This window comes from Falco naumanni, chromosome 6 (assembly GCF_017639655.2).
Source record: "Falco naumanni isolate bFalNau1 chromosome 6, bFalNau1.pat, whole genome shotgun sequence".
Taxonomy (NCBI): Eukaryota; Metazoa; Chordata; class Aves; order Falconiformes; family Falconidae; genus Falco; species Falco naumanni.
Genome location: NC_054059.1, coordinates 91,512,269 through 91,539,140, shown reverse-complemented (window position 1 = coordinate 91,539,140; position 26,872 = coordinate 91,512,269). Strand labels below are relative to the sequence as shown.

Sequence of the window (26,872 nt, the reverse complement as noted above, 5' to 3'; positions counted from 1 at the left end):
CACCAGGAATGCACAAATACATATTTTTAGCTGAAGCTCCTTGTGTAACTTTGTTGAATATTAGCATAGAACTTAAGGGCTGTGTTTTCCCTCAACCAACCTGAAAGTCCCCAAACTTTTATATAAGAAACTAACTATATAAAATAACAGCTTTATACAAGAGACTGCTTTTCTGTGAATTTGCAGATAGTATGAATGGGCTTTTCTAAGTCATAGTTCTGTGAATAGAAATGTGAAATCTTAAGTGAAAGGTAGGGTGGTACAAACCGTGCAGTTATTTATGACCTTAAGTAACTAAAAAGTTTACAAGACTTTAATTGGGCACTGTTTCAGATGCTGTAAACTTCTGTGCATGTGTGGTACTCTTTCGTTTCTTTGAGAAAATAGATTACTTTTTTTTTTTTTAAGTAGGAATGGCTCAAAGCATATAAAACTTTGCTTATATAAAATAATATAATAAGTTCTGGAAAACAGGAGAGCTATTTTTATTTTTTTTTAAACCAAGTGTGGACTTGGCTTCCATGACTTATGAATAGAAACTTGTCTTTTTGCAAATATTTTCTTAGTTGGAATTCTACCTAATAGTGATCTTAAATTCCAAGCATACGCTTGTTGTGAAATAAAAGTGTTATATTTATTTTTTTCAAAGTTTGTTCTTAGACGATAAATAACTTGCCGCTATTTAGTGACTGGCAATTCAGCTCAAGTAGAAACAATCCTTAATAAAAATTTTTTTGTCTTCCTCTTTCACTATGCTAATGTAACTTAAAAAAAATATATAAAAATGATGGTTTGACATGGTCTTCCAAGATAAGAAACCACCCTTTCCTAACCTGATGGTATTAAATTTGTTACATTTGTTGCTGGAGAAGGCACAGGGTGGTGGAATGTTAGTAGTTTAGGACTAGAGTATCTTTAGGTTGATCCTGTAAGTCTTGTGCTGTGTGTTGTGTTGGGCAATGCATCCCAAGCTATTTTGGGCATTGACTTCACTTTGGTTCTCAGGTTTGTTTCAGCCAGGCTCAGGATCTGGAGTGTAACAAATTTAATGAAGTTGGTTTGTGATCCCATCTGTAACTGGGGTTATTTTTTAATTTTTTTATTTATTAAATTTTTTTAAAAAATTAAAATTAATGTTTTAGTTTTTTTAAAACTTCATCTCAAAACACTGTGTTGCCTGTATTTAGTACGGGCACTGTAATTAACAGGTTCTCTTGCTTTAGTTGATTCTTAGTCTTTTTCAATTAATATAAAAATCATAAAGTCACAGATTCAGACTAGCTATGTCTAGCTATGAATTATTTTAAGAAGGCATTTACTTAGTGTCAGCAAAGGTTTATTTTATGAAATCACTTTGGTACACTTCGTTCCAAATGCAGTAACTTGTATGTACAATACTGTTTTGAAATAAAAGTAAAAGCGAAAGTATTACTGGTTTACATCCATTTGTATATGCAACTGCAGATCAGGATGACTGGGTTTTTTTGCACCCATAATGTGCAATATTATGTCTCTGTGACAGATGAAGGCCTATCTGCTGGAGGCAATGTAGCTTGACCAAATGGTTGCTAGTGTGTGGTAAGGACTGCAAAGCATATTTGAGTGTTTCTTGGGAGAAGAAGCTGGGGTGATGTAAAAATTGGTCTCGAGTCTAAGAAGAGATTTCTTAGAATGTGACAGTAGGTGAAAAATTGAAGTAGCTTCTTCATACAGTTAAGCTATGAAGGCTCATGTAACAACTGCAGTGTTCTAAAGGTACAGAAGTTGTGCCTTATGGTAGAAGTTGGAGGTGATACAGCCAGGTAAATGAGATTCCGTATTTCTTTCTGGCTTGTGTGATTTGATTGACAACACTTGCTTTTCTCCTTTAAATACTAGTGGGTTTATATCTGGTCTGCCATGCGTTTGGCAGCCAAAGGGAAGGCAGTAGGGGAAACAAAATCGTCGTGTGTGTGTGCACTTCTTCCACAAACTTGGTTATTGTTAATCTAACTAATTGGGCTTCCTGAGGTAACTCTTAAATTGAAAAAAATTATTCAGAATGTATTTAATGTTTTCCTTCTAGCTGTGGTGCTTGTTGATTTATTTCCTATGTGTCTGCATCAGAGGCATATATGTGCATGTGTATCACTTCATTTGTCAATGGTTGATGTCATCTGTTACGAAGTTGTGATGGGGCTGTGTGTTCTGTCCTGTAAGTTTTTTCTTGTTACACAGGATATATCTGGGCTTTTGAGAAGCAGATGTTTCTTTTCAGGGAATTTTCTGATGAGAATTACCTTGGAGAATATTTTTTCTGTTACGCCACTAAACTTTTTCTGCAAAAGCTGGATAAAGTCTACCAAAAGTAAAAGTAAGAAAGTCCTCCTTCCGCTTTGCTTATGGTCCTCAGTGACACTTGAGCTATGTTATAGTCCGTCTGCTGCTGGATGAAAAACACTGTCCTTCAGTCCCTTGAAGCAGGGAGTAGGATGGTACAGGGCCCCACTGTTCTTATCTAGACATCCCTTTTGGGGAATCAAACGAAGCACCAACTGAACTCTGACTTTTGACTTCACATATGTGTTTAACTGTAGGGTTCCAGAGTCCTTTTTCCTGATGCATTTTCTAGGAATACCTGCAGGGCAAATTCTTCCCAGTACTGTGGGAATTGGGAGAGCTGTACTGGGGCAGACTGTTCTCTGGGGCTGGTGATTGGTTCCTGGTTTTCAGTGACTGATGATGATGGTAGGTAACTCTTCAGCTTACATGGCAGCAGTTTATGCTGAACACCCAAGACCAAGCTCTCATGAAAATAGATTGGTGCTACAGGAGCTTGGACAAATTTTGATCCTTCTCCGCCCCCAAATAAGAGGTTTGACAGAGTCCTTTGAGGTTTGGAAGTTAAGAAGCTGATTGTAGGGGAGATTTTCATCTCCTATAGGATGACATTAGTATTTGTGACTGTGGCAGTCATGGTATAGTCCCTGGTACGCTCATATTGATGGATCGTCTTTTAATAAATTGAGTAGTATATTTCTGTGTCCTCTTCTCCTGCCTCCATTCCTGTCACCTTCTGTACAAAAGGGAGATCTTTGGGGAGAGGTAGCGCTATGGCTGAGACTTTTATATGCTTGATTTCTTCAGTGGAAATGTTTCTGGGTGTGGAGCTGTGGATTTAGTCCCACTACCAGCATGCTTTCTCTGTTTGCTCTTATAGCAGTGGAGGTCTGTGTTTTCTGTCAATACTTTGATATCTTCAGTGGAAATCATTGGAAAGATGTAGGTAATAACAAACAAATAAAACAAGAAGCTGCATTCATGGTTTCTGTAGACCAAGTCTACAGATAGGATTCTGCTTGTCATCCTTCATTTCCTCGGCTGTTTTTTTTTTTCTTAATCAACAGGGTTCCTCTTAAAATCAACAGGGTTCTGCTGTTGCTTTCCAGAATGATCTCTGAAATTGTGAATTCATCTTACATAGCATTGAAAAATCCATACTTTTCTAGCTAAACATAGAGGTGCTATCCAGTTGAGCTTTCGGCCTTGCAAACTTGGCTGGCAAAGACTAGACTTGAATTGTGTTGAAGCACTAAAAGTGGATTTTAATCCACTTTGGAATTACAAAAGAGAAAGGGAAAATGTTTTCAAATGAATTGTCTTTACTATCATGGAAAATTTGGAGGAAGAAAATGGAAGACCTCAGTTACAAGTGTGGAAGCACATAGGTAAATATTTTGTGATACTTCAAATACTGATCTAACTAAATGTTATCAACTTAATGATTAATTTTAAATTTCTAACGTATTCTGCAGGTCAGCTAATAATGATGAGACAAACGGAGCTGACAGTAAGAAAGAAGAGCATTTCAGAGCATGAAGGCTCTGGAAGGATGTATGAACTTATACGTTTGTTGCAGAAAGGTAATGAATCTGCTCCAGAAGAGACATCAGCATATGCAAAACAAACAAAAAAAACCCCAACCATATTTTTGAAGAATGCAGAGCAAATGGGTTTTCCATAGTTTGAGAAGACAAGACCTCCTGTAAACAAAGTAGCCATTTCCCTAGTAATGGAATTTGGGCATATAAAATGCACATACGGCAGCTAGTAGCCTACAGAAAGTCTTGAGTGTTTATGAAATGGTTTTATAAGAACATCAAGGAACTTATTTGAAAACAAAACTTTTTGTATCTGTTCCTTGGTGGAGATGTTGATTGTGTAAGCTCAATGCGAATACATGAATCCGTCCACAGCTGCAGAAACTGAGAGCAAAAATACCCTCTGTCTTGCTGAGTAGACACCAGGTGAAATATCTGGCAGGCTGCAGTAGCACTTGAGCAGACCTAAGCTGAAATACAGTCTCTTGACAGGCTGTACTTACGGGAATGCAGGTGGCAAATTGGCCACATAAGAAACCTGTTGTGGAAAACTTCTGAATTGGTGAAACATCAATTGACAGACTTCTGTGTGGTGTGTAGCTCTGAATAGCTCTTCCTGACTTTTCCTCAGTGTCTATCTTGATTTGAAAAATGGCATTTACTTTGGAGTAGCGTGATTTATTTCTGAAACAGATTTAATATATGGAATGCTGGAGGCTTTTTGTAATTAGTTGCCTGATATCTGAGGTTTGATATATGACATGCTTAATGTAACATTGTGATTTAATGTAACTTCTTAAAATTAAACTGAGAAGGCATAGTTAAACTGAGTGGGGAAAACATTTTTTACCATTCAGTAATAATATATTAAGTTCTGTTCCACTCTTAATGCAGGTAACATGCCTGCTGTAATGTAAATCTAAATAAATAGTTATATAAAAGTATGCGTATTTTTACTGCTCGGGGTCGAGGTTGAGTTTATATGAAAACAAAATGACTTTTGAAATTTCAGTGCATTAAAGCTGTGTATATGCCCAGAAGTATGGGACAAGGAGTTTCCTTTAAGCTTCAAGTATGAAGTGCCTTTTGGACTGTTAGCATTTTCCAGAAGCGTTCCCTGCAGTTGTCTCCATTTGCTGTTCCAGATGATTTCATGATGCTTTCTAAAAATTAAAGCCTCTGGATAGGAGAGCACTTTTTTCCCCAGCATACTGCTGCTTTTGAGGTGAGGTGGTTGGTTTTCTTTGGAGGAATTGCAAAAAAAGTCAGAAAGAGCTCTTGGGCAGCTCAATGCTATTGAGCTAGCTTCCAGGGTGCTTTTATGGCAAAGTGCCAGCTGGCCTGCCTGCTTGCATTCGTGAGGAGAAACCCTGTTCATTTATATTCTCGGTCATAAAATAGCTCGTTTCAGGATTGCCTTTTGGTAGGTACCCCGTTCTCAGAAGTACGTTGAAGAAAAGAGTGAGGCATTAGAGCACAAGCTGGAGTAACTGGTGGCAGTGCACCTCCAAGATCTCACGAACACTGCTTGCCAGCAGGATTTCTCCACAGAGCAGGTAGCTAGGCCACGCTGCAGATCAGGCTTGCTCTGCCAGCTGTCCAGGTGCTTTGTTGCCTTGCCGGGGGCTTTAGGACATGTGAAGAAATTACATGGGTTTTGAAGAGGATTCTCTGAAGCAGCCCTACTAGTTCAAGCTCGTTGTTCTAAATAGTGTTGTGTGCAGCTTCCACTTGTAATGTGGGACCACTTATGCACTGCAGTTCTGGATTAATGTTTTGAGGGGCAGGAGGTATCGTTAGCACCTAGGACAACCAGATGTTCCTGAGTTAAGCAAATTCAGTTGTGATTTCCCTGCCTCCCATATGCTGTTGTGTTGTTTGTGTAGAAAAGCAGATTTGTGTTCTCTTCTCCCAGATGAATTGGGGAACCTGCAGTTCACAGATTTCAGTGGTTAGATTTAGAATAATATTCTAGGAAGACAGAAGTCTACATTGTGATGTGGGCCCTGAAGTGCAAGATTATTATATCCATCATGACACGTACTAGTATTGTTGTATCTGTGTATTCTCATAAGTATAAATATTTTCTATCACTGTTTTTCTAAATAAATGCTCCCCTGACTGCATAAGAGGAGGACTACCATAGCCTAATTTTGCACTGAGGAGGATTTCTTTTGTATCTGTTTGGAATTTTCTGGTTTTATAAATACCTAATCCTTGTGTTACGCAACAGAGAGAACAAAATACCTTGTCTTCCACTTCTCTGTATCTCTTAAGAGCTTGTGGCCTAGAATGTAGACTAATTTTTGGAGTTGTTGTTGGTTTTTTTTTTTTAATTAGAAACTTCCCTTAGTGGACTGTTTTACAAATTTGTTTTCCTTGAATGACCAGGATACTGTACCTATAGTATCGTGAATCATTACAGTCATCACAAACCAATATTTCTCATAAGTGTATTAAAACCAAAATGACCGTAATACTAAGATAATCAGAAAACTGCACCTCCTTCCTGTAATAACACAGTATTCTTCACAGGACACTTAAACACAAATTAAAAAAAAACAAACCAAAACCAAAAAAACCAACAACAAAACAAAACACGCTTTTATTTAGCATCTGCCCAGTTCGTTCATTAGGGGGCACTGCACAGCTATAGAAGGGTTCCTGGGATTTGCAGAAAAACTTGGCTGTTTCCAGTGATGCTATTTCACTTCCCGTAACCTCCTCTTCCAAACTGCCTGAGGACAGTGTAACACGAAGTCGTTGCTGTAATTTAAGCTCAGTTCTGACTAAAACTGTTTTTGATAACAGTTTACGGTAATTGAAATTTTACATTCTAACATTGTATAAAGTCCTTTTCTGTGTGCAGAGAAGTGTCTTCATAGTAGTTCGCAGCACTGTCTGATTTGCCGTTCGTGTGGATGCTACACTTAACGTGTATGTTTCTACATACGGCTTTCTAAATGTTAATTCGGACCATAAGTACTTACTGGACTTTGATTTAGTTTGTATGTATCAGGGGTCCTCGAACTTTTTAACCAGGGGGCCGGCGCGGATGCAGTGGCAGGGACTCATCTGCGGCTGCTTGGTTTCCCCCCCCAACCCCTGGCCGGGGGGTCTGTAAATACGGGGGGCCGGATTGAGGACCCTGGGGGGCCGTATCTGGCCCGCGGGCCGTAGTTTGAGGACCCCTGGTATATATGGTTGGAAATATGGGTTACTTCTTATGGATCCTGATGGGGAAATGTTAGTAATAAAGAATTGCTTTCTCTCCAGCACTGTATGCAAATATGCCTTTTGCCTTTGGACATGGACTTCTCTAATGAATACCAGAATTTTTGCAACAAAAAATTTTGCAACAAGAGAAATTACTTAAAAAACATTTTATAAACTCAACGCAGGAGCAGAATGCTTTGCAGTAATGAATGTTAACCTGTACCAGTATGTTTCTGAAGAGAATGTACAGGGAGTCACTTGTTTTTCCAGGTATTTGAGTTGATAAGGTAGCACATTGAGAGCATTCCTGGTTACTTTATAGGGGTTTGGTTTTCTGTCCGCCTGGTTTAGCGCTCCCATTATACACATGAGCCTACATTTGCATAGGTTTCTTGTGAGATTTTTCCAAATGTCAAAAACTTTTTATCAATTAGATCTTTTGGGATATGAACCATTCTTGTTCTGCCTTATGCTAGGCACCATGCATCTGTGTTACTTTGACTGGAAGTTTTAGGTTATATAAATTGTGTTAAAAAATAGGGAAATAATTTCATAAGCTTTGTTGCATGTTAAGCCTAATTTTAATTTTTTTTTTTTTTGGTCCTGTATTTTACATGCCTTTTGTCCTACCCTGTCTCCTGTGGTACCCTTATAAGCAAATGGCGGAAGATTGTAGTATCTAATAATGCTTGTTTTCAAGGAGACTAGGCTAAAACAGTCCTGGCCATTGCTGAAGGGTAGCTGCTGGGAGATGATGGGACATCCAGCCAGACTCTTTGCCAACTTCCATCATGAGAGGCAGTGCATAAGGCACAGTGCCTCCTTTGAACTCTTATTCAGGAAAGCTGCAAAATTTTAGAGGCAGTTACATGTTTCTCTTAGCTTTGTTTCAGAACTCCTGCCAGCAGTGCTGCACCTGCCTCATTCATGTGAAGTCCTCTCTAAACCTGTCTGATTCACACAGCGGAAGCGAAGGGAAGATGATACTTCTGTGTTAAATCTGGAGAGTACAGGGACATGACAAGGGTAGTCTGTTCCTTCTTGACAAGGGTAGTCTGTTCCTTCTTGGAGTGATATCTTCTGCCTGAGACCTTTTGGGAAGTAATGCCTGATGTGTGCATTATCAGCCCTAATTTTAGTGGTGGTTACACAGGTAGGCACACACGTAATGCCACTTAGGCCAAGAGCATGACAGTACGTGAACCAAAGCTGCCTAGAATAAACCTTGCAGCCGTCCTTATGGCTGAAAACACAAGTAAAGTAGCCTTTGTGATTGACAGCTATTGCATGGACTGATTAGTCAGGAAAAAAATCAATGCTATTCTGTGACCCATTGATATGTTGTGTTCAGTTGGATTTTGGATCTGCTTCACACCAGAAGCAGATGGCAGGATTGTACGGTTTCCAAGGGGGTGTCCTATTCAGGTCTGTGTCAGCCTGCCACTTTGCTTTTACTGCCTCTGTCAAAATAAATCTTTCGATTGCATGGAGCCCGTTCTTGATATGTAATAGTCTGAAGCATGCATAATCCTGTGACTGGTTTTTATCTCTGTTTCATGTATAAGCCACAGCTCTAGTCAACAATTTTTTCACTAACTAGAATATGAAACATGTTAATGCCTAAACGAAGATTTAAGATGAAAATCTTAAATACCTTGGAATAAAAACATGGCAGATTGTGTTTTATAAAACTTACGTCTAAGTGGTAGTTAGGCACAAAATATTAGTATTAAACCTTCTCGTCTAGTTTTAGTTTATAACTATTATGTTTTTGTTGTCCTTTAAAAAGACTTGCGTTAGTATATGAAGGCATTAATATGGCTGTGTACTTAGGGACTTCTGTACCCTGGTTTTACAAGCTGGCCATAGTTGGATGCGCTGGTGCTCTCTGATGAACAGCAAGGCAGTCCCTCCATGAATGAAGAACATTTACTTCTTCCCACCGTCCCGTCTGGTTATTGTTTCTTCCTTTTGGTTTGGGTTTTTTTTTCTCGGGGGGGAAAAAAGTCCTGGTGATGACAAGCTGAATGCAAGCCAGCAGAGCAGAACGGCTTGCAGCAGTGGAGGGCTGTGTTGCTGTACTAGCAAGTGTGTTGCCGGCAGGCCCCTGTGCGGTACTGACAGGGCTGCATCAGGAGAACCGCATCCAGCCGGGGCGTCCTGTTGATACTGCTGTACTGAAATAAGCCCACTGGAAGGGCATGTGGAGGTGGCATGGGGAATGCAGAATGTGTTGAAGGAGAAGCTGGGGGGAGTGGGGTTACTCATTCTGAGGAGTAGGGGAAGCCTTCCTGCTGTCTTTGACTGTGGATGGGGAAGACAGAAATACTTCTTGCAGCTACGTAGTGCTTCCACATATTTCACTATGAAAAGTGAATAAGGGAAATCCTGATAAGCTGTTAGGAAAAAAAATTCTCGCCATGAGGGGTTACAGACTTTGGGAAAGATTGTCCAGAAAGGTTGTGGCCTTTCCATCCTGAGAGCAGTTCAAAATTCAGTATGGCCCTAGGCATCCTGGTCTGTGTTGGCTCTGCGGTTGAGCTGGAGGTTGGATAAAATAATCTTCAGGGCCCCTTCCAGCCTGAAATATCGGTTAGACTGTTGTTAAAGAAGTGAGAGCCCTTTAAATCTGTTTATAAATGCAGTGAAGGAGTTTTGCTTAGCTTTTGGTCCAGCTTGCCTGTTCCAGGAGCGTTTATACATGTTACAAATGTACAGGCTTCCCACAGTTTTGACACAGTGCTGTAGAGCAGTATGTATGGGGATCTCATCCTCACTTGTTCATCTTAAGATTTAACACCTCTAATAGGTTCTTTTCTTGGAGATGTAAGGTAAATCAAACTAGTTTTGAGGTAAATAATGTGTGCCTGAGTGCTTCCCTATCTGGGAGACTAGTGACTGCTGCTGTTTTGCTGAAATTAAGCTCTTAGCAGATGATTGTGTCTCTCTTGCTTGTGTCAGGCAAGGTAACAAGTAGGAGCATGCAAAATCAGCAGATGGTTGGATTTCTTCTTCCTAGGCCAAACTGATGGATTTGCACATAGCAAAATGCTTGTAACACTTTTTGTGTTTGACTTTCAATGTTCGCAGCAATTGGAAGAAAAAAGTGAGGATGAGGAGGATAAAGAGTGCTTAAAGCAAGCAATAACCGCCCTACTAAATCTTCAAAGCAGTATGGAACGGATATGCTCCAAAAGTCTTGCAAAACGAAGGCTTAGGTAAACATGTTTCCATTTTTCCTGCTTTCTACTCTGCTTTGCTATAAATCCAGGGCTCCCAGTTTCCTCTTTTAGTAAACAATGAACAAAATAGTTTGTGACAAGCCTGCTTTTTCAGAGGAAGTGACATCAAAGCCAAGATAATTTGTTATTGTTTTAAAACCGTTCTAATTTCTATGTGTCCTTGCATACTGGTAGTTGAGACGTTCTGAGAATTCACTGGTAAGTAGAAAGTTACGGCATTTGTGGGTTAATTATGCTCAGATAATATTAATAGCTACCTAAAAATGTTGTTAAGGGGGTTTTCTGTGTGATGAAGGGAGCGTTCTTGAATATGAAAGTAATTAACCTGAGGAGTTTTTTGAGCAACGGCTAGTTAAAATTACCACTGGATAATAGAAATAGATGCATAGATAACTAGTACTTTGTTGCACTGTTGTAGTGAGTTCTTGGATTATGCTATCTGCTGTTTGATTTAATGCTAGTATTTGTGCAGATGTTTAAATGTGTTAAAATTTTTACTTTTGCTCTTAAAATTGTTTCAGTATTTTCTTTGCAAAGAAAGCTCTGTGCTGTGAAATGTAGTCTTTAGGCTTGGACATGAACACATTTAACAGCTTACTTTCTCTGAATATGCTTCTTTCAAATTAATGCAGTCTAAAATTGTTTTATCGGCTATGGAAATAAGTGGTTTGTCAGGCTAAGAAGTGCTAATGGCTTGCCTGTTTCTGGTTGCCTGTGTTTAGGCAAAACATTTGTTGCATAGAAGATAAGAAGATTTATCAGATGAGGTACTTAAGAGAAACATTAGTCAAGGCTTGCAATGGTGCTGATATTGAGCGCTGAAGTTGCATTCTCAGGGGAATTCTCACCACTCAGAAAGATGATCTTGTGTTTTTTGCTGTTAATAGTGGTTGTGGTTTTTAAATACATGTATACTAATAGGCTGCCTTTCTCCCATCCTTCACTGAAGTGAATCTGCATGCCGATTCTATACTCAGCAAATGAAGGGGAAACAGCTAGCAATTAAGAAAATGAATGAAATCCAGAAAAACATTGATGGTTGGGAGGGTAAGGACATTGGACAATGCTGTAACGAGTTCATCATGGAAGGAACACTCACACGTGTAGGAGCAAAGCATGAGAGACACATATTTCTGTTTGATGGCTTGATGATTTGCTGTAAGTCAAATCATGGCCAGCCAAGACTTCCTGGTGCTAGCAATGCAGAATATCGTCTAAAAGAAAAGTTCTTCATGCGAAAGGTACAAATCAACGATAAAGACGACACTAATGAGTACAGACATGCTTTTGAAATCATCTTAAAAGATGAGAACAGTGTTATTTTTGCTGCTAAATCAGCTGAAGAGAAAAACAACTGGATGGCAGCATTGATATCTTTGCAGTATAGAAGCACGCTGGAAAGGATGTTGGATGTAACAATGTTGCAGGAGGAAAAAGAGGAGCAGATGAGATTTCCAAATCCTGAACTTTATAGATTTGCAGAACCTGACTCTGAAGAGAATATTGTGTTTGAAGAAAACATGCAGCCCAAATCTGGAATCCCCATCATCAAGGCAGGAACTGTTGTCAAGCTCATTGAGAGGCTGACTTACCACATGTATGCAGGTGAGGCACATCATTTATATAGCCAAAACTCAAGGTGGTGACTAGTTCGTGCTTCTTTTTATGCATTAAATACATGCAGCAAAATAATTAATGTGTGTAGAAAGCAAATATGCTTTGCAGTGCCATATTCTAACATGCTTTTTGAATTAAGATTTTGAGATCTAAATATGCACCGCTGTAGCAGTTAAAAATATGAAACCTGTTTGGCTAAATGTAGTGGGATATACATGTGGATAAGTTTATTCTCTTACAGAGGATGGGGAGGTGGGGGCCTGCAGGAATTTAGCTCTAGACAATACTTTTTCCTGTATGCCCCAGGCTACAAGAATTACCTTCCCTCTCCAAAGCTGGGTGGCACGTGAAGCTGCCAGCATTGTGGGAAAGAATTATGAGCCCAGTGTTTTCAGTTAACAAATTGTACTCCATTAACTCTTACCTGTGTCCATGCTGGCAAGTAATGAAAAGACTGAATACCAGCTGGAAGCGGTCACCTGCATAATTTGGCCTCCGAACTTCTTAGTCAGAATTTCAGTGGGGATTTGATTTGAGGACTTTTGACTTTGGATTTCTGTTTGTGTTGAATATACATCACAGGCGTTTCTGTGATCATCTAGTCCAACATTAGTATATAGAGTTTTTCTCGCTAATTTCCCAGGACTTTTATAAGCTGTGCTGAAAAGCATGGGCTTGGGTTTTAGTTTGGATTTTTGGGCTGGTTTTGTTGTTTGTTTGGTTTTTTTTTATTCTACCGGTATGTCAGTTATTCTAAAACTTCATCCATCTTGGTATTAGTGCTTCTCATATTAAACTGTCTTTTATTTATTTTTTCTTTCCTTTTACTCTTTACACTCTTCTTATCCTAAATTGTTCTTCTGCAGCTCAGTACTGGATACCCTGCACAGACCAGCAATATTTGTTTGGAAGAAGTGGGGAGTAAGCAGAATGTAGTTAGTGTAGTTTAGTACCTTTGTTTGGTTTTAAAGTGCTTTTAAATACATCTGTTTACTCCATTACTTCTATTACTCTTCTCCACATTTCCTTCAGTTGAGCTTTCCTAGCATTTATTAGAAACCCAAACGCAATATCACGCTGGCAGTTTTTACCAGGCACAAAAGTGCCTGTGTTCATGTTCTTGTAACTATAAACTTCTAGCTCTTGGTTTTGAATTTTACAGGCATAATTTATGACACGTTCTTGTGGTTTGGGAAGTTAAGCAATTTATATATTTATTTTTTTTTTTAAAGCTAGCATTGTATTTGGCAGAGAATTAGGAAAAATAGTACTTCAGATTTATTAGTGCCCTTGTGAACATTTGCTTTGCTTTGCTTTGGCTAACTTTCACGCCGTTGAGAATTGCCCTTCCCATACATACTGGGACTTTGGTGCCATAGCCTTGGCGTTGCTCCAGGTGTTAGCAGTGCCCTCCACACGTTGCCTCTGTCCAGGGAGCCACAAACTACATTCTCCAGTTCCATAAAACAGAAAGGTCTGTTTTTAAGGATCGTGTGGCTTATTGAAATATGTCTCGTGTGTGGCTTTTTTGCATCTGCATGTCTTTTTGGCCTTTCTGGCATGTAGACATCAAGGAAGTATTCAGATTGATTGATTAGATGCACCTTCGTCCACAGCCATTTAAACCCCTGCTTATAACAGCCCTTATTTAAGTAGATTGCTTGAAACCGAATGTTGTAGGTATGTGTGACATTAACCAAACTATTGTATGACAAAACTGAGAATGTGGGTACTGTGAGACAGGCTGAAAGACTTTGGCCAAAAGAATAAAAATGGTTGTCCTAGATTCACGGTATTGTTTAGGTTAGAAAAGACCTTTAAGATCAGAGAGTCCAACTGAACCTGGCACTGCCAAGTGCACCACTAAACCATATCCCTAAAAGAAGGCAGCAGGAGCTCTTTGCTCCAACAGGAGTAGGTATCATATATATATATAATCATATAAATATCATTCATACATGAATAGTGATGTATTTAGCCTGCCTTTGTAGCCTTGAAGATCTTTGTGCAATATACATGGACCTGATACTGAATTGCTAGGTTGCATGTCATTTCTCAACACTCTTACCTTTCGTTCTATACCTTCTGTTTTATCATTGGTTTTCTATGAGGAAAAATGTCACCGTTCTAACCATTCTGTGCTGTCTTTTCCAGAGGGTCAAAGAAATAGAGATATAGTGACTCAGCCAAAAATTCTCTGTTATACAGGAAGCAAGGTCCATTTACTATGTAAATCATTCAGTGTTCTGTTGCGTTTTATGAGACAACTTTCTGTAATAACCCTTTAGCTCTTCTTTCGGACACAGATCAGCTGAGTTCAAGGCTTCTGGTTTTGCTTAGAGACATGTGAAGATGAGTACTCTGGTGATGTCTAGCCAAACATTTACAGACTGTAGAAATGCTTTCTTGCCCCACATAGGACTGTGTATGCATGATTGTTATCTTAAAAGTATTTATTGACTTTATGTTCGTATGCCAGAGCAGCAAGCCCTTACTTTTCTGATGTGACTCCTTTCAAACACAGTGTGACTGTTACGGCATGGCAGCCCTTGATCTGGCAGTCCAAAGACAGTATTTACCATAGCTGTGACTCTTTTCTAGATTTTTATCTTTGTAGGTCAAATACTATAAGGAATAATTACGGATATAATTGCAGAGGTGGTAGCAATTTGTTGCAAGTAGCTGAAGAGCAGTTTAGGTGGTTGCATGTTGAAGAGTATATGGGCTGTGTTCAGGCGGTAGTCAAATCAGGTCTCAACTTTTTTGTCATCTGTGAAGATACACACAGCCCATCTCATTCGTAGATACGGGGGTTGGGGCTTTTTATTTTTCTTCTCTCACCTCCCTGACAATACACCAACCAGCTTATCAGCTGAAATATTTCTCTTTTTCATCATGTAACAGGGAAAGCCTGGTAGCCTAGCTCTAACAGAGCAGTGCTGCTGGGGGTAGGAGGCATCCAGCCACGGTGAGAGCTAGGACAGGGAGAGAACCCTGGCAGCCACCTGCCTGCAAGTGTGGCAGGCTGTCCAAACCGTCCTGTGGCAGAGCAGCAAAATAGGGAGAAGTCTCCTCTCAGAAGCAGCTTTCGATATATTTTTATGTGAGAGAAACTGCTCTTCCATTAGAAGTTCAGATTCTGACCCTATTTGCATATTCTGGTGTGTTTTACTTGCTTTAGCGTGTTTCTGTGTTCATTATCTCCTCCTTTGCCTGACTCTTGTTCAAGAGCAGCTGAGTTAGGTGGCACCAAGATTTGAAAGTTGTGGCTTTTTTTTTTTTTTTTGTCTATAGGGCAATGCTCTTCTATTTTTAAAACTTTGATATGTTGAGAGTGCTTGTGCGTCATCATAGTGTCCGTTTCCTTTCTTAAGGAATTCAAGGGTGATTATTTATAAATCCTTGTAGAACAAGTTATTGTTCTTTTTTAGCTTTCAAATTGGCTGTATTGAAGAGAGAATTATCACATGAGCAGACATCCTGACTAACTAGTGTTGTCTGCATTTTTTTAGCGCTTGCTCGTATAGTGTACACTATTTTGAGTTACTGATTTTGCTAGTAAGATAACAAGGTTAGGTTTGATTTTCTGATCTACTTCATTTGAAATTCAGTATATATCGTGGATTTGAACACTGACCCTACCTGTAAATAACAATATCTGTGACTCAGCTTGCAGTGACCTGAAAAGGTTAATTTTGGGTGTATGCTGTGTACAGAATGCAAGCTGTGAAAACATGAATTACTGTGCTTACTTCTATACTTGTTTTTTAGGACAACAAAAATTGTGTGTTTTCGTGATGAGGATGATGGGGACAGGGATGACATTCTTCGTGCAAAAGGACTCAGAGTTTTACCTTTGAAAAGGATTTTAGACTGTACAGTTTCAAGGAGAGGTGGGAGAGGTGTTATGATAAAGAAAATGGTGTAATGGAGGACATAGGGATGGTAAAGCAGAATAGCCAATTGTTGAAGAAAAGAGAATTAACATACAACAGAAATGCAAGGAAATGCTGCGTTATGTGTAATGCATTGTTAATCTGACACATTAAACTGTTGCCCAAATGAAGAGCTGAGTAGGATCTAAAAAAGTTAAAATGTGCATTCAGATGGACAAGATGCTGGTAAATAGTTAAAGAGGATTTTTAAAAAGCTCTTAAAAAACATACATATTCCAGGAAACAAGTCTAATGGCTTAATATAGTGTTAGGTCATATAATGCCGGTGCGTTTTTCTTCATTACAGTCTATAGGAACTCCTCCTTCAAGTCCTGTGTGCTCCTTTTCAGCCACTCTGTGTTAGAGAAATTACCATTTGGGGTTTGTTTTTAAAGTATTTATTATTATGGATTTATTATGCAAAGCTATTGCAACCCACTCATTAGTTTTGTTCAGTGATAACGATGTTGTCCTTGTTTCTAGTAAGCTCTCTGCAGTGCCAGCATGCTGTCACTGCATTTCCTCATACTTGAAAACAAATGGTTTTGCTTTTATAATTAAGGGAGACGCTTTGGTTTTCTGTTTTGAATATCTGATTGTTTTTAAAATGCATTTGAATATTTTAAATGAACTGATATGTAACTAGTGAATTTAAATGAAATCTGTTGACTTTTTGAAGTGAAGTAAATATAACTTCAAAGTATAGCTCTCGGCTGAAAAAATACCTAGCCTGCCCTAACCACCACAACTGGTTATCAGTTGGGCCATTTAGGGAAAACGTGCTCTCCTTGAAGAGGCCATTTCTATCCAATGCAGTTACTTGCCCTGTCTTTTGAGCTCTCTTGTCCTGATCATTGTCAAAACTAAAGTTGTTTACTAGATGGCTCATAAAGAAAATAATCTATTTATTATTTTCAGAGTTGTTGAAAAGGAATCCAGTCTTCTAATAATTGAAGGGAAATAAAAAGTAATAGTTTTGAATTTTCAAGAGAATAAAAATAGTTTTTAAGTTCTGCTTTGTATTGGTATTTTAAGAGGTTCTGAATTGTTACCAAAGCAATTTTTGTTTACGTAATCTTCTCTGTAAATTGATAGGCCGGCATCCTTAATTTTAGGGGATACCTAAAGTTATTTTAAACTATAAAAAATCCCAATAGGTAATTGCTGACATGAGCGTAAAATTATTCTTTGTCTTAGATCCCAACTTTGTTCGGACTTTTCTCACAACATATAGATCCTTCTGTAAACCTCAAGAGTTGCTGAGTCTCCTAATAGAAAGGTATGCCAGTGTTACAAATATTGTTCGTACAAAGTGTGTATTTCTCCCCACCCCCCCCCACCCCGACTTTTACTTGGAGTAGAGTTTTTGTAAGATTCCAGTTTTCCAGTTAAAAGCCCAAACCCTTTTAAAAAAGTTGTCAAATTCAACGATTGCAAGTGAAATGTGCAAGTTATATCCAGAAGTTTTAGGGTTGTTCAGGTAGCTCTAGTAACTTCCAGCATCCCGTGGTTTTGTCTTTGAAATCTGTGTTACTGAATTTAGCAAATCTTCCTGTGTGCTTACCAAGATGTAAGATTCTGATGTGTGGAAACGTTATGAATTTTGAGCTATCTTTCATCAAAATTTTATTTGTGTGTAGTGTGAGCAAAAGACTATGTAATAGCCTAGTGCTTATACTCATCTTCTGCGCTAGATTTGAAATTCCAGAGCCTGAGCCAACAGAAGCTGATCGTATTGCTATGGAGAACGGAGACCAGCCTCTGAGTGCAGAGTTGAAAAGATTTAGGAAAGAGTACATTCAACCTGTGCAGCTACGGTGAGTGTTGCATCAATGTGAGCCAAGCTGACTTCCCTTAAGTTTTTTGAAGTACTATCTTTTATCTTGTGGCTCTTTGTGATACCGGCAGCCTTTCTTGTAGAGATGCTTTGATGGAGAGCGTGCATGGGCAGTCAGCCATTTTGACCTTGCTACTTGAAAACCTGGTGGGAACTTGAAATCATGGAATGAAAAGCCTTGGGAAATGCTTGTGCTGAGTTTTAGACTATTAGTTTGCAAAATTAGTTTCTTACGCTTTTCTTTTTTTCTTTCTTTTTTTTAATCCATGTTTCTGCAAGGCTATACAGCATAAGTGTGCCACAGAGATGTGGGTAGAGAACATTTTAGATAATGTTCTTTTTGTGAACAATAGCATTACTCTGACTTCTTTAAATTTAAAAGTAGAAAAATGCTTACAGCTCGTTGCTGGTGAAATGCAGAAATGCAGACAGTAGCAGAGCTGCACTTGGTCTGTTGATTCTGGTATTCCTGTGAGCCCTTGCCTACTAAAAGCCTTGAAATGCTAGGTATCAAGATAGACTATATTGTTATTTATCCTTTACTTTTTCAGAGTATTAAATGTATGTCGACACTGGGTAGAACACCACTTCTATGACTTTGAAAGAGATGCTGATCTTCTGCAACGTTTGGAGGAATTCATTGGAACAGTAAGAGGTACTTAAGGTTTCTTAAATGCTGGCACTTATCATAAAGCATCCCTTTTCAAAGGTGTGGAATGGGATCATTTTTCCTTTTACTGAGCAGATCAAGAAAATCAGGACTCCTTATTAAATGCTTCACAAAGAACACAAACCTTAATCTTAAAAAAATCACCACCACCCACCACTATTATTCAGTCTGGTCCCCCTGTTCAGAAGAATGTTATTTACATCCTGATAAATAAGTATTGGTTTTGTTATAAAGGACTGAAATAATGCAAAACTAATAACTGAGTCAGGACAGAATAATTGTTTTGATTGTCCTCTTAAACTATAGGCGGGTAACTTTTGCAAAATTTTGATGGTGGGAACCACTATTTCTTTGAAGCAAGCGTTTTCCAGCTATTTCACAGTACATAGTAGACCTGTAGGACACCTGCCACTTGTGATTGTACAGATCTTTTCTGTTCCTTTGTAACAAAAACGGAGACAGCTACAGGAGCAGTTTGTAGGAAAATACTATGATAGAGAAGTATTTAATGGTTATTTAGCAATTAAATGTAGGGGGAGAATAAGCCAGCTAGTTTAATGTAGATTACTGGTAAATTTTCAATGGACTTGCCATCTCATGCGTGAAATTCGTACAGTGTAGAGCTAAACCAGCATTTGGCCTTTAGATTTTATTCTGACCTTTGATGCTAAACACACTAGAAGGAGAAGCTTCTTGTTGTTTTGCTCTTCTGTGTTATCTGAAGTAAACGTGTACTCTTGCCCAAACTATAAAGTTCAGGAATTGCATTTAGAAGAAGAAAGAGTGAAGTGCAAAGAAGAAAAAGAAGTGCAAAAGAAGGTTAGTTCCCAAAACTCACTGTAAAGTCAGAAGAGAAAGGGAAACACCTCATTTGGAGAAGGAGCCTCGTGTGGGTGTGCTGAATTGTGCTTGGGCAAACCTGGCACGCTCAGCATTGGCTGTTGAGGAATTCTTTATATGTTTGAGTGCTTCGAGACTTGGATGAGAACACCACTTATGTGCTACTAAAGGGTATATGGTTGCTTTAATTTAGTAGGTTTTGGGGTTTAACCCAACATTTCCTAAATTACACTTACCTCTTTGAAAAAACAGTATCGAGAGTAAATAAATAGTCGTTTTCTCTCTGTGTGACAGGCAAAGCAATGAAGAAATGGGTTGAGTCGATCACAAAGATAATCAACCGGAAAAAGCAGGCACAAGCCATTGGGCCAAGTCACAACATTACTTTTGAGAGCCCACCTCCGGCAATTGAATGGCACATAAGCAAACCAGGACATACTGAGACTTTTGACTTGCTCACTTTGCATCCAATAGAAATTGCTCGGCAGCTCACTTTACTTGAGTCAGATTTTTACAGGTAACCAAAGTATTCTCCAGCATGACATTGTTTCTGTGGGCCTCTGATGTGAAGCCCTGGAGTAGGTCAAGGGACTTCACCAGTGCTGTATATTAATTGCTGTTTTTTCTGAAAATAAATTCTGAAAAACAGTATTTGTCTTATCGTCCCCAAGTTAACATGCAGTACATGTGACTGCATAATGTTAATTGCATTTTGCTGCAGATTTCTTGTGATACTTTCTGAGTAGATCAACCTTTGAGAAGTATGAAGATTAATTTTTTCATATTCTAGTTTGTGAAGCAAATTATGAACCATGTCAGATCTCGCCAGCTGTCTGTGAGAGGTTGTTCAGGTGTTGGAAGCTCACATTTTATTATGGTGAATGAGCTGTAGACTTCACGCTTCATTTGGATGAACAGAGGTGGTTAATCACATAAATTAAGACATATTTACACAATAAAAAAAGAAGTGTAGAAATACAGTCACTTAGTTGTGTGGGGAGCCTAACATTATAGAAACAATACCTTAAGGCTTTATTTCCAAATTCACTGGAAATAAAGAGGTTTGGGGAAAATAGTATCTTCTTTCGTGCTTTTGATTACATTTGTTGATACATGGATATGCTTTTCTAGAGCAGTGCAGCCATCTGAACTAGTTGGAAGTGTGTGGACAAAGGAAGATAAAGAAATTAATTCTCCCAACCTTCTCAAAATGATAAGGCACACAACTAACCTCACTTTGTGGTTTGAAAAGTAAGTGACTTTCCTGAATCTGCAGCTACGCCATTTCTGGACATTTACAGAACATACAGAAGTATACTGTGAAAAGTTCTGTTCTGGGAGAATTCCAGTTTTAAGTCATGTTTAGGTGCTACAACTGTTCCCTGCGAGAATTTTACCGTAATGGCCTCAGCTTTTTATTCTTAGAATATTTTCAACTGTTTAATCTCTAGAAACTTTTTCAAAACTGTGTCAGATCATTTGATACGCTTTTCATATCGGTTTGTGTTACGATTTAATATTTGATTTTGAAAAACTCATCAACACGTTGGTACAGAATCAAATGTTCTTGTGTATTTAGATGCATTGTAGAAACAGAAAACCTAGAGGAAAGAGTAATAGTAGTGAGCCGGATAATTGAGATCCTTCAAGTTTTTCAAGAGCTCAACAACTTTAACGGTGTCCTTGAGATTGTCAGTGCTATGAACTCCGCAGCAGTGTATAGACTGGATCACACGTTTGAGGTACAGTGAAATGTTTTCCATTTTTGCTATGGGAGTGTAAGACAGTGCACCTTAGCTACACTAAAAGCCTGTCTTTTCAGTAAGCATGTTCTTCAAGGAAGGAGCAAAGAAGGTGAATCCCTCAACAAATCAATCAATCAGGGTGTAATAGGGAGGGGGTTCTTCTTGATTTCAGCAGCAAGAAATCAATCCTTGCTTAAGAAAGGCAGAAAGAGGTAGTGAGTGGGGCACTGTTCTCAGGGTCACCAACTTAAATATCAGTGGGAGACCACTAATCTCAGTATTGTTGCTGGGTTATGCCTTTACTGTGCCTTTCCAGTCAACCTGTTTCATCTCTCTCTTTAGCAAATTCCAAGTCGCCAGAAGAAGATTTTAGAAGAGGCTTATGAGCTGAGTGAAGATCATTATAAGAAATATTTGGCAAAACTCAGGTCCATTAATCCTCCTTGTGTGCCTTTTTTTGGTAAGTACGTTTGGTTTGAATGAACTGTATCATGCATAAACATTTGAAAAGTACTGAGCTAGGGGACTAAAAGTATGAACAATAGTGAGAAGTCAGTTTTAACAGGATAGTTGGGTTTAAATTTCAGGTACCCAGACATAAATTGCATACATGTGAAAGAAAAAGTGACTATAAATTGCAGATGTTATTTGCAGTAAGAATAAGTATATCTGTTGTATCTTATTTACATATTTACTAATTTTTACTTTTAATGTGGTTTGAACTGTGTTGTGACCATAAATCCCTTAAATGGGAGGTGGTTACATTAGAAATATTGTTGCCATTGACTAGTAGAGGAAGAAGGACCCTGTACCCTATCAAGAATTCCAAGAAATAAAGCTAGAGTTTTAATTTTTATAGCTTCTAATAACTAGTGTCTTATTTCTATTAAAAAGTCTTACTTGTATAAAAACACAGTTTGGGAAGAAAACCTCCCCTTTATCATCAGACTTAACAGTTCTTCTTTTGAGTAGATTGCTTGGAATTTCGGATGTTTAGCAAATTGTGAAGTTAAGCACATGGCATTCCTGTTCTTTAGCAAGCTGCTTGAATGTTTGCAGCAGATCAGTTCCAACTGTGGACATTACACTTGTCCAGCGTAGGTGTCAGGTCAAAACTGAAAGAATATAGTGTTGATGGCTTTTTTTGCTTTTTGCATATTGGGGAAAGGTACACTCCAGAGCTCTGTGAAGAAAGATAAGGTCAACTAAGAAACCCCCGTCCTGCTTTAGAGATGGGTGGAGGTTGGCAGGTTCACACGTGAATAGCTTCCGTTATTTCCATCAGGTTACACTTAAGAGAACCATGACGGTTCCAGATACATTATCTGGGGACTTGAGAGCTCTCATTTCTTTCTGATGTTCAGGTGATTTGGTGCAATTACAAAGCCAGGACTGGAGAGTGGAACAGAAGAACAAAACCTGAAAGTAATTTTTTGGGGAGCTTAGTTGGGGTCTCAAGAGAGTAGAGCTGAATTGAGGCAGAACAGTTGAGTTAAATCACTGGAGTTTAGCGTACTCTTGTCTTGCAATATGCTACTAGTGTTCAGTTGTGTGAGCTTCCTAAACAATAGAAAGATGCACAGACTTTGAAATTTTGATGCAAAAAATGCAGTTCTGGAAAAGGCATATTAAAATATTCTTGCCCTTATTTAAAAATTAGGTGCAGTTCTCTTATTGACCTTAACAGAGAATTTTTCTAAATAATTGGAGTGCAGAAATTAAATTCTTCAAGAATTCTTTGTATTCCAGTCATGTGACTTCCTCCTTTTTTTGTGCTATATATTGAGAACCTCTTCTGTGTGCCCTTTAGGGATTTACTTAACTAACATTTTGAAAACAGAAGAAGGCAACCCTGAATTTCTAAAGCGACATGGGAAAGAACTTATAAACTTCAGTAAGAGAAGAAAGGTAGCTGAAATAACAGGAGAGATACAGCAGTACCAGAACCAGCCATATTGTTTAAGAGTGGAATTTGACATCAGGGTAAGTGGCATTATTTCCTTGAGTCCATGCACTGAACTACTTTTATGGCGACTTTGTCAGCTGGTAGATCATAAGGATAGACTGAATTCACATAGACTCAATCAGACTGCACCAGTGATGAGCAGAAGACCTATCATTGTAAGAAAGGGCAGAAAGCTCGGTACTTGCAGTTTGGTGGGTTTGGGGTTGGTTGTTTTTTTGTTGTTGTTTTCCCCAGCTATTGGGTTGTTGGTAGATAGATCTTCTTACCGATCGGTGTTAAACAGGAACAGCCAGATTCTCACTGTCATTGACACAGTTGCATTTGTTTGTCCTGTGAACCCAGTTGTCGTCTTCCTCCTCCGCTACACTGCCTTTATGTTTCCAGGTTTACCTCATAGCACTGAGTTTACATCATGTGTTGGCAGTGATGATGCTCATGTTTTTCTTTCTCCTGCCATTTGTTCTCCTTGGTCTGTGGTGTGCTCTAAAAGGAGTCCTCGCTCTGTTTGCTTTTCTTCCTCCCTGCTTTTTTTCCCTCCCTGCTACATATTTTCAGAGGGTCATAGGACAGGTTATCTTAAGAAATTCTGCAAGATTTTCTTTTGTTACCTGTTTTTGACAGAATGCATTGCGAGAGCAGTCTTCGCTGCATCAGTGTAAAGATGGACTACATACAGCTGCTTCTGAAAGTGTTTGAGCTAACTTGTTCTGATTTTTGCACTGCAGAAGGTATTTAGGGTACTTGCAGAGTTGTTTTGCAGATGCTAGGTTAGCAGTAGCAATGTCCAGCAAAGAGCCAGCAACAAACAGATTTAATAACTTAAAATTGTCTATTATTACTTCTGACTCCAGCATTTTCTTTCTTCTCTGGAACAGTCGGGATCGTTTGTGCAGTAGAAACAAACAGTACTGAGCTACTAAGAAGTAGCTTATCTGACAAGTTTTCTACCTTCTTGTATTTCAGAGATTTTTTGAAAACCTGAATCCAATGGGAAACAGCATGGAAACAGAATTTACAGATTATCTGTTCAACAAGTCACTAGAGATAGAGCCACGAAATGTCAAGCCTCCACCAAGATTTGTTAGTATTTAATATATTTTTAAATTTTAATTTATTTTTTTTTAAAAAAATGCTTATGTTTGTCTTTCACAGATAGCAGAAGTAATTTTAGATCTCTTAACTTCATAAATACAAAGTTACATTTAGGTGGTCTTGTGGCCTTTTGATTTGGGGTTTTTGGTGTTTTTTTTGTCATTTCAGCCCAAAAAATACAGCTATCCTCTCAAGTCCCCAGGTGTTCGTCCCTCTAATCCAAGGCCAGGTACCATGAGACATCCTACACCACTGCAGCAGGAGCCAAGGAAAATTAGTTACAGCCGTATCCCAGAGAGTGAGACTGAAACTACAGCATCTGCACCAAACTCTCCCCGAACCCCTCTGACCCCTCCCCCTGCTTCAGCTACTTCAAGTACTACAGATGCCTGCAGTGTGTTTGACTCGGATCCTTCAAGTCCTTTCCACTCAAGTAGGTGCTCCTAGATAGTCTACCAAGAATGGGTGTATTACATTTTCTGGTGTTAAACAGGTGAAATCATATTTAGCCTTTTAAATTGGTTATAGGAATAGTTGCTTTTGTCTCCTTGCAGCAGCAAAAAGTTTTAACATGTTTTATTTATTTTTTTTAAATAGGTTTTTATTGTAAAGGGAGAAACTGAACAGAATTAGGTGTATTACATAGAAAGTATTACATGTCTTTGCAGAGGCTGTCAAAATGGAAGACAGAGATATATCTTTAGGGCCCATATACGTCTGTTTAATTGTGAACAATGAGAATATAAACAAATGTTTTATGGGTGCCTTATTCTGCTGTCGGCCATTACAAATTGGTTTTGGTGCACATGGATGGCTTTCCTGCAGAAATCAGTATTTCCCTGTTTTAAATCCATCAGGACCCATCCACAACTGTTTTTCTTCTGTCTTCACCAACATACAAGGAATCTCATATTTTAAGGTGTGCTTTCAGTAATTAATAGTGGACATAGAGCCCTCATACCTGAAAGGAGGCTCAGAGGAAATACAAGGTTAGTCCTGTGTTCACCTGCTTGTGGCAATTAGCTGAAATGACTTTGCTAAGAGCAGAGGAGTGACATTGCTGCTTGTCCAAGCCAGACCTCTGGAATACCTCTTGAGAAGATGTTTTGTAGTTGTTGGGCTTGGCCTATTGAATGCAGATTCAGGATATTGTTTTAGTGGTGGTGTGATAGAAGAACAACTTTGTTGTGTGATTTTGGTCTCGAGGATTACTTAAGAATGTGCAGGAACTGATGGTCACAGAGGTGATTGCAGCTCAGAAAAGCAGTTTGTCTGAAAGCTGCAAGATAGAGGATTGTCTGTCTTTAACACCTAGATTCATGCTTCTCTTTATGAGCAATTACTTTGTTGTTTATGACACCTTTATTGGCAGCAATAAAGGAATAGTTGAACAAAAGTTATCGTTAACAGGATTATTTTTTTTTAATGTCTGCTAGGATCTGCTTCTGTGTCATCCATAAACTTTACCAAAAATTCAGATGAAGCTCATGTCCCCCCTCCAGTTCCTCCACGAAGAAGACCAGAATCTGCCCCAGCTGAATCTTCCCCATCAAAAGTAAGAAAGAAGGAAAAAAGGCATTTTTTTTCTGGGAGCAGAGGGCATGATATGATAAAAGATAGTATATTTATTTTTTAAGAACTGTATATGAAAGAGCAAGCAGCCATGTATTTCAAGCCTTCATAGCTCTGCCTCACGTCCTGACCCCAAACAAATGAAAATTCACAGGCGGGACCTAATCTAGAGTTAGACATGTCTCTTTTCTACTGATCTGCTATGCTCAGGCCCTGACATTGCCTGTGAGAACTTGATGCTTCAGGCAGGTGTTTCCATCTGCAGTAATTTGTCCTAGAGTATCATTTTGGGGTGTATGAGTTTGGGGGTAAAGATCTGAAGGATAGGAATGATGTCCTCTGAAAAGGTTCATTAGAATATTTGACCCTGATGCTGTGGTGCTCAGTGCTCTCTTTCCCTTCTTGATTACCTGTCCTGCCTGCCTGCTTGAGCCATTTCTACATTTTCCTTTTGCATTTGTCTGGCATCTGGGATCTGGTCCAGCCTTATTTGTGGACAGTGTCAATTGTCTCTTGATTTCAATGGGAACTGGTTTGTGACTTCAGAGAATTGGGTGGATTTGAGAATCCCACTCTGTTACTTTGAAGCATGTGTGTCTTTGAAGAGGGCTTGTATATGGCTCTTCAGCCAGTTCTTGTTTTCAGACTACAGGTGACTGCTGTCAGCCAGCAGAGTTTTAACGCATGTGTTTCCACCAAAATGTAATTGAAAACATCATATGCATGGTGGTGTGTGGGAGACCGGTTACCCGGTCACTGTGGTCTGCAGCTTGGGAACTGTTCACTTCAATAATTCTGACTACTTAATTCCATCTTCTGAGCATAGTTTTATTTTTTTTCCCTGTTCAGCATCACCTGCCTCTCCCTTTTGCTCATTTTCTTGGAGAAATACCTGTTGCTATTACCCACCTCAAGTGCTTGTTAGTGGGGAGGTGGTGGAGGGTATCCAGACCTACCCAGCAAGCAGATCTGGAAGTAGCATGGAAACTGTTGCTTTGACCATTCTTTGCCTTGCCTTTGTCCTTCTCTGTGCATTTTCATTCCTTCATCCTTGGCTGTTAACTTGTGTATTGATATATCCCTGCTTTCCCCCTGTACATCCAGTCTGTCTTTTCTGCCCACATCATTCTGAGAAACAAGTTTTTCGGGTACCGCCACTCCCTTTCCCTTCCTTACTCCCCATCTTCATTGTGCACCTGCTTGCTGGGCCTCCTTTTTAACCAGATGAGAGCAGTCTGCAGGGCAGGAGCTTTGCATCCATTTCACAGCAGGGTCCTGTT

General features: G+C 39.0%; 1 protein-coding gene across 5 annotated transcripts in view; it reads left to right on the top strand.

The window, feature by feature from the left end:
* SOS1 (SOS Ras/Rac guanine nucleotide exchange factor 1) overlaps positions 1-26,872 on the top strand; it is a 51,973-nt gene that overhangs the window by 23,458 nt on the left and 1,643 nt on the right. For 4 of the 5 annotated variants that reach the window (XM_040599485.1, XM_040599484.1, XM_040599483.1 and 1 more), the window contains 13 exons: positions 10,167-10,294; positions 11,268-11,923; positions 17,068-17,149; positions 17,565-17,687; positions 18,259-18,362; positions 19,512-19,734; positions 20,349-20,468; positions 20,797-20,959; positions 21,305-21,422; positions 22,773-22,945; positions 23,892-24,008; positions 24,189-24,453; positions 25,457-25,575. In XM_040599485.1, coding sequence (XP_040455419.1) covers positions 10,167-10,294; positions 11,268-11,923; positions 17,068-17,149; positions 17,565-17,687; positions 18,259-18,362; positions 19,512-19,734; positions 20,349-20,468; positions 20,797-20,959; positions 21,305-21,422; positions 22,773-22,945; positions 23,892-24,008; positions 24,189-24,453; positions 25,457-25,575 — 2,391 coding nt within the window. The remainder of the gene's footprint in view (positions 1-10,166; positions 10,295-11,267; positions 11,924-17,067; positions 17,150-17,564; positions 17,688-18,258; positions 18,363-19,511; positions 19,735-20,348; positions 20,469-20,796; positions 20,960-21,304; positions 21,423-22,772; positions 22,946-23,891; positions 24,009-24,188; positions 24,454-25,456; positions 25,576-26,872) is intronic. The other variant, XM_040599486.1, reaches the window with a different exon arrangement.